This window comes from Carya illinoinensis, chromosome 5 (genome assembly GCF_018687715.1).
Source record: "Carya illinoinensis cultivar Pawnee chromosome 5, C.illinoinensisPawnee_v1, whole genome shotgun sequence".
NCBI lineage: Eukaryota > Viridiplantae > Streptophyta > Magnoliopsida > Fagales > Juglandaceae > Carya > Carya illinoinensis.
This window is the reverse complement of record NC_056756.1, coordinates 4,427,668-4,440,956: the sequence shown is the minus strand read 5'-3', so window position 1 is coordinate 4,440,956 and position 13,289 is coordinate 4,427,668. Positions and strand designations below refer to the sequence as shown.

The 13,289-nt window shown below is 38.2% G+C and overlaps 2 protein-coding genes across 4 annotated transcripts; one reads left to right on the top strand and one right to left on the bottom strand.

Moving 5' to 3' along the window:
• Positions 1 to 478: 478 nt before the first annotated feature.
• On the bottom strand, positions 479 to 5,173 carry LOC122310726. Of its 2 annotated transcripts, none has more exons than XM_043124849.1 (3): positions 4,814 to 5,173; positions 4,244 to 4,306; positions 479 to 1,978 (listed from the first exon to the last, which is right to left on the bottom strand). In XM_043124849.1, exon 3 carries the CDS (start codon positions 1,963 to 1,965, stop codon positions 862 to 864), a length of 1,104 nt encoding a protein of 367 aa, XP_042980783.1. In that variant the 5' UTR covers positions 1,966 to 1,978; positions 4,244 to 4,306; positions 4,814 to 5,173; the 3' UTR covers positions 479 to 861. The 2 variants fall into 2 exon arrangements, with proteins under 2 accessions (XP_042980783.1, XP_042980782.1); XM_043124848.1 differs by having other exon boundaries at positions 4,740 to 5,168.
• Positions 5,174 to 6,712: 1,539 nt separating this feature from the next.
• Positions 6,713 to 12,181, top strand: LOC122309828. 2 transcript variants are annotated; one of them, XM_043123514.1, is made up of 6 exons: positions 6,713 to 7,459; positions 7,900 to 8,010; positions 8,513 to 9,276; positions 9,362 to 9,451; positions 10,677 to 11,414; positions 11,573 to 12,181. In XM_043123514.1, exons 1-6 carry the CDS (start codon positions 7,417 to 7,419, stop codon positions 11,705 to 11,707), a joined length of 1,881 nt encoding a protein of 626 aa, XP_042979448.1. In that variant the 5' UTR covers positions 6,713 to 7,416; the 3' UTR covers positions 11,708 to 12,181. The 2 variants fall into 2 exon arrangements, with proteins under 2 accessions (XP_042979448.1, XP_042979449.1); XM_043123515.1 differs by having other exon boundaries at positions 6,715 to 7,459; positions 7,910 to 8,010.
• The last annotated feature ends 1,108 nt before the right edge of the window (positions 12,182 to 13,289 follow it).

Below are 13,289 nucleotides of genomic sequence, written 5' to 3'. Positions count from 1 at the left end.
TAGATGGTGTGTAGCGTATAGGTTTATGTTTAGAATTTTTCTTTCATAAACATTGCATTGGAGCGTTGGCCGATTGGAAGTACCGTTGATTCAGGAATTATTATTATTATTTTAAGGATGATTAACTATGTTTGCTGCTTTTGTTATTGAAATGTCTATTTTCACCCACAAGTTATTTTAAGTTGTAATTGAAGGGTAAAATAAAACAAGAGACAGGTGACCGTTTATCTACAGATGAGTTTCTTCTATATTTAGTTTTGGTTCTTTTTTATTATTTCATCGTCTCTGTTAGCCTTCTTAATCATTCTACCTTTCCAATTGTTCCCAGTCTAATTGAAACGCATGTGCATCATGTCAGCAAGCTTTTAAAGTGCAGTGGGCTCCCATGATTCCTTTTTCCATATTCTTTTTGCCTCAATGAGACTATAATTTATAATTCATCCAAGAAAGGCAATACATTTTATCGAGCACTAAGTAATGGAGGCAACAAATAAAAAGCATCGCTACTAATCAACCTACCAACTTACCAAGAAGGTAGACTGGTCATGACGTTCTGAACAATGACAAACCGAGGTGAAAGAGATGAATAAAGGTAATTGGGAAATTACATCTAAAGAAAGTACATCACAGAGACAGAAAAACAACAATCTTTCCACCTTTCATCGTCTTGGCTAATCTATCGCACAGGCCATGCAACAATACAAATGAGAAGTAATCCATGCAATGTGAGGAGAAGTCCAACCCTTTTCTTTTTAAGTTATTTCCTAATTTCTTTTCCCTACTGAACTATATACCTGAGAAACTTCTCCAATTCCTCTCTTTTTGGATTGGTATCCCTCACTCCTCTAGTAGCATTTTGATCTATCTCTGATCCATTATGGCTTCTCTACGCCTGCGTCTCCTTCCTGATCGCCCCAATAATACCCTGCCATGTCGGCGAGGGCGGCTAACCAGTGACACACTACCATCATCATCACCACCATCATCACTGTTATTGTAGTCATCTTGATCAGATGAATCCAATCTACCAACAGGAGACGTGTGGCGAATGCCAATAGCACTCTGATCTGATCCACGGTGAAAGGTCCTCTCAGCCTGCCTCAGCCGTCTACCAAGATCATTTCCCGATGGCCCAAATGCGTGCAATAGAAGAAAGACATTCACCAGATTACTATCAAAGCCAACCCCAAAGCCCCTATTACTCTCTGCAGCATTTACATCAAAAACCCCATCCTCTTCGTCTGAATCAAAACCATTATGATTACTTTCAATTACATAATCTCCAAAAACCATTGCCCCTGGCATTGTTGACCTTATTGTACTGATCACATCATCCTGCTCCCTCTCCCGCTCAAGCCGTCTCCATTTCTGTTCAAGTATGGGATCCACTTCACGTGGCCTTGCAGAGGGGTGTTCTGCCTTAACATGTTTCCTCAGCTCTTTGTAATTTCCAACAAATGAGCAATTATCCTGCATGCAGCTTCTCTTTTTCTCATTTAGATATACTCGTGCAGGCTCAACCACTGTCCAACCTTTAACCTGGCCCCTGCACAGGGGGCAGGCAAGCTCGGTGACTTCACAACTCTCAACAGGCCAACTGGAATCTGGGACCAGAACGGGATCATTGATGGAGCCATGCACGTGTTGTCCATCAATTGATGAGTTTACTTTAGTATATGCTTTCTTGTACTGGCCAAGGCAGTTGGAGTATCGGAAGCTAGTTCCACACATAAAGGGATGGCAACCCTTGTCGTGGGAAGAACAGAGGAGAAGAACAGCATTGTGAGGACATTCCATGCACACAGAACATGTCGCATCTTCCCAGTCTTTTTTATCCAAAGTTTTGGAGCATTTCTTGGGGCACATATCCACCAAAACATCTGACTTATAAGAAGGCAGTGGATATGGAGTTACCCTGAAATGTCGGGAAGCAATTCTGCGTCGTACTCTGCTACCGTTCACCATTTCCAAATCAAACCTGAAAACCATATTGCAACGTGTTATGAACATAAAGTTGCCAATTATCAGCAGAACATCATACATGAAAAGGAAATCAAATTCAGGAGTTCCAACACTGAATTGGAAGTCTGATCAAAACTATCACTGCATGTGACTCCTATAATGGAATTGTCACCATGCCACCCCATGACAAGGAATTAGAACATAACTTCAAAAAAAAAAGTTAAAATGAAGCCTCACTAAGTATTGAGAAACAATCATTTGGGGATCTGACCCACACTGTAATGAAGATACAGAGCAAATAATGATACATTTACTTCTCAAAAAAATAATACATTTACAATAGAATAATGCAATTCAACTATTGTTCCATCCAAGGTGACACTAGCAGCAATCTTCCTCATAACACACCTCCAGATGTTGTGAAATCTTCAATTAAATTTCTCTCTCATTGTTGCAATCCAGCTGCGATCCATATCTTAGAAACTCTCTTTGAAATAAATAGAGCGTAATGAGAAAATATAATCTATTCCCCAAGGCTTCTTTTATGTAGTGTCCTACTCATCCATTAAAAATTAATGTGGCCTGTCTACATGGTTTAAATGATCCATCACACCTCCTTTTAGTTAACTACCTCTAAGCTAAAAGCAGTGAAATCAATTAGCTGAATTGTTTTTTTTTTTTTTTTAATTAGAGGAAGAAGAGAGGGGATGAAATCCATTAACCATAAGCCCCAAGCTCACCTCAGAACTACTCTTAAAAAGTCCCACGGTAGTTTAAGCACTTATAAGCCAATTTCTAACTCCCTCCTGGGTGAAAAAATCTTGCAACAGAATCAGCAAATAATAAAAGGCAAATTGCATTTTCCATTCCCAGAAGTCCATTCATGATATAATGATTTTGAAAACTAAACAATATATCTGTCACCCAACATTCAAGTCAGAGAACTTTTTTTTTTTTTGATAGGTCAAGTCAGAGAACTTTGAGAAGTTCACATTTCTGAAAACCAGTGGGTGTGGGAATTTTGAGCACCGCCCTCCTCTATCTCCCTTATTCACTAGAGAGAAAGATAAGAGTAAATTCCCAAGGGTATGGGAGCAGGAAATAACACGCCATCATCACAAGTAGCGTTGTTGTCTCCCTATTGACCCATCCCACTAGCATATGGACAATAGTGTCAGCAGGCTACCTAACAAACACATTATTTTACCCCATTACTCCAGTAGAATATCCAATCAATGGACTCATTAGATAATGAAAAAAAGTCATAACTCTGTTCAAGATGGCTTAGAGATCCTTTCTGTGTATATTCATCTAAAGATTAGAAAATAAACACAGTGGGTAAGCGTTCAACTATGATAACAAAACAGAGTAGGAGAACCAGAAAACAGAGTAAACTTAGTTGATTCATGAGCATTGTAAAACACAGGGAGGAAAGAATACAATATCAACCAAACAAAAATAAAAAATTATAAGGATAACATTTCCAGAGTAATCAATTTTTTTTTTATTGGCCCCGGGTGTCCGAGAACAAAGTCTCGACTAATCCCAGGGGTGCACAGGCCCTCGACAATGAGTTTGCAAGTGCAGCTCGGGCAATTGAAGGGAATGTTCCCCCTAGTCTGACAGCCCCTAGAAATTGTTTGCACCAAAGAGGATTCAAACCTTAGACCTAGAAAGAGCATACCACCAAGACCAAGGCCTTTACCACGTAAGCCAACCCCTAAGGGTTTCCAGAGTTATCAAATTGAAGAGAGCCAAACAGTAACCTCAAATGAATCACCAGGGTGTAAAAATCATTTTCAAAGAAAAACACTATAAAGTAAACTGAGACAAAAGAAAGATAAGAGAACAATCAACGACAAACGGAGAAAAAAAATCCATTTGTATACATATTCATGTGTTAATATATTCCATTGCCACCAACAAATTCCCATAAAATACCAATTGCAAGGTAACAATAGTTAAGAGAGGTTGTAATGTTCTGTTGACTTATACTGTCATTCCGTAGTGGCTAAAATGCGAAATCCAAACATGTAAGAACCAACAATCAAACGACCAGAAGTAATAACTTGAAACAAAGCACAACGCTAGAAGCCCGAAACACAATTTGAGAAAGAAATGAACGAATAAATATATCAATAAATACTTATAAAAAAAAGAATACATATAGCAATAAAATTCGGAGAGTACTTCTGGCTAATCTAACAATGATATAAAAAATGAAACTTTCTACGAATTAAAACCAAATTAAGCAGAAAAAACAGCACTAAAAAAAACCCACCTGAGTCGAACTTCGGGCAAATCTAGATCAATAGACGAGTAAGTTGCAAAGACCAAAGTGCTTCTGATTATACCAAAAACAAAGCAAGTTAGGAGACTTTAATGAGAATTGCCCAACAGAAACAACGGGCATGGCCAATGAAACCCGCAAAATGGACAGTTGACGAATCAATAAAAGGATAAATTTCAAGCAGCCATGATATGCAGCATATAGATTGAACCTTTATCCGTCCGGGATCCAAATTAATATAATTTGAATATTTGTTACGAAAAATAGATAAGAGAGAGAGTAAAAGTGAACGTAAAGGTGTTTGAAAAAATTAGTTGAATAAAAAATACAGCAAATTTTATTGAAACGCATCCCTTGTGAATCTGTGATTGGGAGCCAGTAAAATAAGGGAAAATTAAAGGAGAACAACTTGGAAAACGGAAATGGGGTACACACTACGGTCTAAAAAAAATGGTGAAATGCGCTAGCAAGAGAGAGAGAGTAATACCCAAATCGCAGTTCAGAATGGAGATTCGATCATTGAATGTAACAAACTTGGGGAGAGAGAAAATTAGGGCTTACGAAACGCAAAGCAGAGGCGACGAAACCAGGGGCAAGGTGAGAGAAAGAGAGTTCAAGGGCGGGACAGGTCCATTATCATCTCATTTGGTGTCCGAGAAAGTTCAGAGAAAGAGGGGGAGAGAGAGGCTTTATCGGATTCGTCGAATTCGAGTTGTTGCTACGCTACACTCCCTGGCTGTGACCCCAGAGAGAGAGAGAGAGAGAGAGAGAGCGGAGGGATGGGGGGTGCGGGTAATATAGGGAATCAGTTCAGAGATACGGAGGCGAAATGGAGTGCGGAGCGACGTATCACGCGCCCGTGATAGGAGTGCACGCAACGCTCTCCCTTCAATGGGGTACGGTCATATGCTGTGACGTGGAGTGAGTTTATCTTCACGTCGTGAGGTTGGTGCCTTCTGCGTCTGTAACTCCCAAACTGGGAAGGCGTGACTTTTGTTTAAAGGCATGACTTTTGTTGGCTTTATTCGCAGCCCTTCCTCTTCCCCTTCCCTTTCCCCTTAAGATTTGTTAGGAAAATGTGAAACGACTTTACTTTATGTGACGCAGCAGCAGCAGCAGCTATGCAATGCCATGCCATGGCTTTGTGAATATGCTTGCTGCTACAACCAAATACCCTGTTCTTGGATGCATTTAAAGCCATTAACAATGATTCTAAACCAGAGCCCAAAATCAATATTAACAATAACAGTGGCTAATCTCCTTCCTGATCTCAGTCTCTCCAACCACCGAACAACCTGCAAAAAGATTTCAGGCATGGTCTACTCTGTCCTTCTCACCTCACCTCCCCTGAACAAACCAATACCGTTTGTGGTTTGATCCGATTGATGATAGAATAAACTAAAACATTGTGGTGCCCAACTCCCAATGAATGTTCCAGAAACATGTATGTTGTGAACATCGCAGATTGCTCAAAAGCTTTGAAAACCAGAGCCAACAGAATTACATGAAGACGGGGTATTTAAAGTTTAAACCTCCTCCATTTCCCGATTCTTTGTTAAGAGATGTCCGATATTTGATATTTGATGTCGCACAACAAAACATATCATTACCCAAATAAAAACAAAAACTTTCCGGATCCATCTTCGGAGATGGCGATGTATATTATAAAATGCGACGAAATTAATAGAATTGTAGCACCCTTGAGATCGATCATCTGTCGTAGAAGGTGTATTTATTAATGGACTTTTTTTTTGTGGTCTTATGTCTTTGGCTGCATTTACAAGTTCAATTTCTTGATTTTCTGTTTTGAAACTTCCTCGACCAGTGAAGATGCATGGCTTTCGTTGCTTCAGAACTCTTTTTCAAAGGCCAAATTTATGTTGAGCCCGTATTGTTTATTTATTTCGTTAGTTATATTTCTAGTCAATTTTCGAAACTATAATTTTTACTCTTGCCCCATGAGCCGTAATTTTGGATCCACCATATATTTAAGAGAATATATGTATGTATATATATACGCAATGATTATTTTATGTGTTGTTGAAAAGTAAATTATCATGACCATAGTTTCGAACCTGCAACTCTTGAAAAATCTACCCTTTACTCCGGTCCTAGACGATTGTCTGACTCAAATATCATAAAAATCAAGACTTTTTAAATTTTGTTTCTAAAATATAAAGTTTCAAGGTCGTTTAAAATATATATATGCATATCATGCTTTACAAAAATTTAATTTTATCTTAAAATATATCTGGTTATAAATATAAATTTTTCTGATAAATGAACTATAACAGTTTTTTTTTTTTAATCTGATTTTAATTTAAAATCTTGTCTGTATATATAGCATTAGGATATAGAGAATTGTAGCTCCAATTCAAGTAATGTAATTCTATGTTTTTTTTTTTTTTTTTTTGAAGGGAATGCACGATATTATACTTTCTCTGTATGTAATATGTACAGTACCCCCTGGGTATACCTCTTGTATGGAGAGCCGGTATCCCTCCGAGTTGGTTTGTTTTGTCATGGCTTCAATGTTGGGACCAATGGGGATATAATTTCATAGTGTTAGCTAGCCAACCTCCAAACCCACGCACAGAAAAACTTCCACTCTAATCAGTAATCTCCTCTCCATCGCTCTCTCCCTCCCGGTGCAAGCAGATTGATTGCCTTCCAATTTCCAAGTGTTCGTTGTCTCTTTCCCGGAAACCCAATTAATAATTCAGAATACATCTTTGATAGACTGCGCAGTTCTCCCTTTTGGTCTCTAGAAATTGAAAGAAACCTCTTTGCCTAACACCTTTCGTATTTTCTCGCTCTCGTTGATTTTACAATTTCACCACGTTCCACCGTTTCGTATTGAGGTACACACGACACGAGGTCTCGAGAGGTATGATTGATCTCTTCGGTTCACTTTAATGCTATGCCTCGTGCTCGGTCGCTTCATTCCTTCTACACGTCTACACGTACCTGACCATTTCTCCTCCTCTCCTCGGTTCGAAGTCCAAGCTCCGAGAGGTTTATTTGCCAATCTAGGGCTTCCAGTTCTTGGGCTTTGTATTTCATGTTATTTACCATAAGGGGTCTGGGTCCCGGGATTCGCTTGCTTTCGCTCATGCTTATCCAAGGGATAGGCTTGTCATTTTAGTAAGCACGACTTGACTGAGATGACAACCATGACTTGGCCAATTTGCTGCTTGCTGGTAGCCGGTAGGGCTTTCTGACCAATAGTTTTTTTAGTACCATTCCTTCAGATTGTACAAGTTCCTTAATTATTTGATTGTCCGTGGTTATGGTTGAATTGAGGTTTTCTTGACCAAGCTCTTTGTTACCTAATCGTGCATATTATACAGTGTGAAATATAGAAAAGGGGAAGGGAAGAAACTTGAAAAGAAGCTTAATTTCTGTCATGACAATTATGGAGGATTAGGGTTTGGGAATTTTGATTGAGATCAGCGGTGACGTATTTTCTTTGGGGTATATACATGGCGAGCTTTGGTATTGACTGAAAATAAATTTAAAGTGACATCGGAATAATTATTTTTGTTCTTTACGAAAATTAGTTTATAATATCGACGGGTAGTTGAGAAGTTTTACACGAAAGACTAACTGGGGTCCGTTGAATTTTATTTGATCATGATCGAGACAAGTTATGGATAGAAGTGAGCCCGCTTTAGTGCCCGAATGGTTGAAAAGCAGTGCAAATGTCACTGGCGGGGGCGGTACCAACCATCAATTTTCTTCATCTGCATTGCACTCAGGTAATTTTCATTTGCTCACTTTCACGTCTTCTTTGCTTTCAAGTGTTTGTTTTATTTGTTTGATTATTTACTGGTTGCTAAAAAACTTGAAGAAGAGATAAGGAAGCAAGTCTGAGTCCTGTTTTCCTGCTGTTTTAGACATTTAGTTGGAAAAAAAAAAAGGAAAAAAAAAAAAAAAAAGCTACGTGCTCAATCTGTTTTAGAGTAGTGCTAGGCTTTGTTCAATGAAGTCATCTTTACTCTTTTGGCTACTTGGACTGCAAACTTTAAGCTTCCTTCGATCTCACAAGGATTGTTGTGAATGAAGGGATATCGCTTAAAAATCCTCAAGAAATAAAAGTCCTGAGATGTAAATCAGTTTTATTTCGAAATCACCATTATTTCTCTGAAATAAATGGAATCTTGATTCAAAGTTTTAGTAGTCTTCTCTTTTTATCATGTCGTGGGATTAACTTTCTAGAGTTCTGCTAAATTATTTTCCCTTTCATGTCTTCTGAAATAGATGATCATGCCATATCAAAACATGCAAGAAATGTGTCATCCATGAGTGGGTGTGATCATGACCCGGGTCATTTATTTGCTTCAGATCAAGCCACTTCCTTTAATTTTCACGGGAGTCCTAGTGGTAATAGTTCTGTTCACACACGGTCTTACAGTAGTTACGGTAGAAGCTACCGTAACAGGGATGGGGAGGACATTGTTGGCTACCGTGATCAGGACAAGTTGGTTTTGGGTGACCACAGGCAGCATGACTATTCTGATCCTCCTGATAGCATCTTACCCAATAGGTTTGAGAAGGATATGCTACAATGTTCACAGTCTATGATTACAGAAAAACATGGTGACACATGGCCAAGGAAAGTGGCTGGCTACTCAAATAATGCTAAAAGCAAACATAGAAGTACTGATGGTTTGCTTCGTGTGAGTAGTGTTGTTAGCAGTAGCATTAAAAGTGCATTTGAAAGGGACTTTCCATCACTCGTAGCTGAAGAGAGACAAAGTGGTTCTGAAATGGGAAGAATCTCATCTTCTAGCTTGAACACTGTCATTCAGAGTTTGCCAATTGGAAATTTGTCTGTGACTGGTTGTGATGGCTGGAAGTCAGCTCTAGTAGAGGTGCCTGTGATTGCTGGAAGCAATTGCACGGGTGCAGTGTTGGCTCAACAGACTATTCATGAAAGCTCAGCTTCTTTGTCTCCAAGCGCAGAGACTGGCCTCAATATGGCTGAAACATTGGCTCAGGGCACCCCACGGACACCTTCTCAAGTAAATTGTAATTTCTATTATATTTTTTAGCATTTGTTGGATAACATGTTCATGTTTATATGGTGTTATATGCTTCTTGTTGTAGTTATCTTTTGGAACTCAAAGGCTTGAAGAGCTGGCTGTGAAGCAATCTAGGCAATTAATTCCCATGACACCTTCCACGCCAAAAGCTCTGGTAATATCTGCCCTTCTTCTTAATTAATAGATACCTAGAGCTCTATGTCAATCTAGGAAACGTGGTATGTGGTTCATTTCGGAGTTCAACAAATTGAACTCCTTTGTTTAGAGTTTTTGAAGATCAAGAGCTGTCAATGATGTTTCATGAATTACTTGTATCACTAAATTAGCATGTGTGCTCATGTATATGTCCCGTACACTTGGGCTCTTGCCTACTCTTATTATCAATAAAATCATGTTTACCAACCAAAAACAAAAAACAAAAGAACTCCTTTGTTTGGAGTGAAAAAAGTTAGAGAATTCAGTTTTGGTGAATATATGGTTGGTGAGCGACATTAAGAATGCCAATCTTATGGTGAGGGACATGACACTATGGTGGGTATGGTCATGCAGAAAGATATTCTGGCAGACATGGTCATGACCCTCAAGGGCAGGGGCATCATTGAGGCCCCAGTCATCAAGGGGGACTTTGTGGCAAGCATGGCCATGGTAGGCATGGTCAGGGGGTGGTGGATGTCATGTGCATTAAAGAAGACGTTTTCCTCCAGTGCTGTAGCGTATTCCACCACCTACGTAATGGCATTAGCAAATAACATTTTATATGCATTTTAGCAGCCTTTCTAGGTCAGAGACCAAAAGTGTACTGTAGAGTTAAGCTGACACGGCTTGGCCATGTGCAATGAATGCCATTTATTGCAGGTAGGATTTTTCTTAGTTTCTCTTTGAAGTGAAACCATATGAAGGATGATATAGCTGAAAATATATATTTTTTTTTATAAGTATTGGGTGATATAGCTGAAAATATATATTTTTTTTATGAGTATTAGGTGATATAGCTGAAAATATATTGCTGGTTGGTAATGAGATTTTTTTTTTTTTTTTTTTTTTTTTAATGGTGAGGAGAAAAATTATGCCAGCAATTCCGGCTTGAAACCATTCACTTATTGGTTTTTTGTATCAGGCTTGGCTGGATTAGAGGCTCATATCATGCTTTTCCAGATGTGGTTGATAGCAAAGTAACTAGTCATAACAGTATCCCACCAGCCCCCTCAAGAAAAAAATACAGATACAAAAAGTTTACTGCTTGTAAATTCTGTTATTGTCCATGCCTCAGGGTTAACATTCTATAGCCTAAATGTTGCTGCTTCAAAATTTTGATAGATTCCTAATATTAATCTGATACACAAGGTAGTGTTGGTTCATTCATATTTTATTCTTTTCAGGTGCCCAGTCCTTCAGAGAAATCAAAACCCAAGATTGGGCAGCAGCATACATTTTCATCACACACTGTTAACAAAACTCCACGTGGAGGGTATGCAAAATCTGATGTTACGAAGATACCTGTAGGGAATCTGCGCGTCCTCAATCCATCACGAGAGTTGAAGGGTATCTCTGCAACTTCTAAGGATAGCTTGAGTCCCACTGTTAATAGCCCATTTGGTCTCACTCCATCTGCTGCTGCGTCTGCTCCCTCTAGGAACTTGAGAAACAATTTAAGCCCCACCAGTGTTGAGTGCAGGCCAACTGCTAGCCGGACAACTGTGGACAAGAAAACATTGTCTCAAGCTCAGAGCCGGAATGATTTCTTCAAAAATCTTTCAAGGAAGAACTCTTCTGCAAACCACTCTTCTGTTATCCCTGATCCATGCCCAGCTGTCTCTATCCCTGAGAATTCTGATAAATTGGTCACAGAAGCTTCCACCGCTGACCGTGTTACTCTTTGGAGTAGAGATGCCCTTTTATCTGATACTTCTAAAAGTTGGGGTCAGACAACTCCCAACGGTGGTGATTGTGATGTGTCTCAGAAATGTTTGGGCAATGCAGAGGAGTACTCCAGGCCTAGTATGAATCTTCATCCAGACGAGGAAGAGGCTGCATTTTTACGATCACTTGGGTGGGAAGAAAATGCTGGAGAGGATGAAGGCCTTACGGAGGAGGAGATCAGTGCTTTCTACATGGAGGTAACTGATCTTCTAGAATTTGCTCTTTTTTTTTCCTAATAAAGTTTCCATGTTCTGTAATGTGTTTATATATCTATATACACATTATATGTAATTAGAATGTAATATATCTTCTAAATACTTCTTTTCAGAGTCTTTATTCTTGTCTTCCTGTGCAGTACATGAAACTGCGGCCATCATCAAAACTTACGCACGAAATACAGCCAAATATATCACCAGCGCTTGACTCACAACAGAGCAGCTGTAGCTGTGCTTCGTCTGAATTGGTTGTGTCTGCTGGGTCAGAATCTTGATTTGGAAAATGACTGAGCAAAACTAGGAAGTCTGAGTGTGATTGTGGAGGTGAATTACTTATATTTTCTTTTCGGTTTCAATTCATTTTAAGCTACATATTTGAGCCAAGTTGGTTTTATGGGGGAGAAAGATAATGGGATCTCTGCCGTTGGTGTGTGCTGAAAGCCATGTGGAATAATAATCTGTAAATGTTCCATTCCGGAGAATAAGGATTGATGTGCTCCGCCTGATTTTAACTCAGGATTTTCTTAGTTGGAAGGTTGATATGTAGAAGAAGTAGGAATTTGTGTTTTACATTGATATGAGATTGAAAATAGTTCCCCTTGGAAATATAACGAGTAAAGTGGATTTTTCCTTCCTGTGTGGAGCTTGTGATTTCGTTGGTCATATGAAAAGGAAGCGAGAATTTGTACATTATAAACCCGATGTTTATATAAGAGGATTAATGCCATTGATGTTTGTTTACAGGGAAAGCAAGGTAATTTAAGGATTCATTTGGGTTCTGCACCACACCACACCACACCACACACTGCTCGAATTTTCAAGATTGTTTTTAACAAATATTTTTCATAATTCAAAGAGATATAAGTATAGTATATGAATTTCATGATACTAATTCTTGTCCGTAATAATGAAATGAGATATCGTTTTGGATAGGGTTTTTATTGAATTTTATGTAAAAATTAAGTTCCCACAAGCACCTCAGATGAGGCTGAATGCCAGATACTCCAGGGAGTATAAGAACTTGGAAATATTGATAGACTTTTTAATAGTGACCGCTAGTCACTTTTTTTTCATATTTTTTTTAACAAATCTAAATATTTAAAAATATATATATACTAATACACTTAAAATTATTTTCTTAATTACTAAATAAAAAAATTAACCAGCGATGACTTTGAGCGGTCAAGTGGGCGGCATAAAAGCTTTTCCCATAGTATTTACATTGAGCGTATCTACTCTTATGAATTAAGAAGTGTTGGATGCATGGGTATTAAGAAGTACGGTGGGTCGTGACGCAACGCTGTCTTCACCATTCCTAACAAACGTACCATTGGCTATGACCTATTGACAAAAGTGAGGTCCCTTCTTCTGCCCACCCGCCCACCATTACTTATTAATTTCTCCTCTTTTAATCACCGAATTCGGCTATATAGGTAGAGACCATGCAAGAGTTTCAAATCATATGTGCCGTTCATTTAATAAATTAACTTATTCCATATTAAAAAAAAATGTATGCAATATTTAAATTAAATCTAACAAATGATAACAAAATATATTGGTTGTTTTAATCATATAGTTTAACAACATATTTAATTTTTAATTATGTGACCAAATGATGTTATTCAGTTTTAAAAGAAGTTAAGAAAAATGAATAAGAGAAAACAGAATAGGAGACATGAGTACTAAATTCATCACTTGATGATATTCAAAAAAAGAAAAAAAAAAAAGAGGATTCACAGAGATAAATTTCTTGGGTTTTTTTAGTGATTTTAGATTTAGGTTATGTTTGGGTAGTGGAGTGATCCACCACTATTTAATATTTTATTATTATATTTTACTTCATTTTTACAACTATTT

Bases quoted from the DNA above. Each gene is read 5' to 3' on its own strand.
- LOC122310726 (XM_043124849.1), bottom strand. From the start codon at position 1,965: ATGGTGAACGGTAGCAGAGTACGACGCAGAATTGCTTCCCGACATTTC.
- LOC122309828 (XM_043123514.1), top strand. From the start codon at position 7,417: ATGACAACCATGACTTGGCCAATTTGCTGCTTGCTGGTAGCCG. The intron at 9,452-10,676 runs GTAATATCTGCC...TATTCTTTTCAG, and splicing joins CTTCCACGCCAAAAGCTCTG to GTGCCCAGTCCTTCAGAGAA. The intron at 11,415-11,572 runs GTAACTGATCTT...CTTCCTGTGCAG, and splicing joins TCAGTGCTTTCTACATGGAG to TACATGAAACTGCGGCCATC.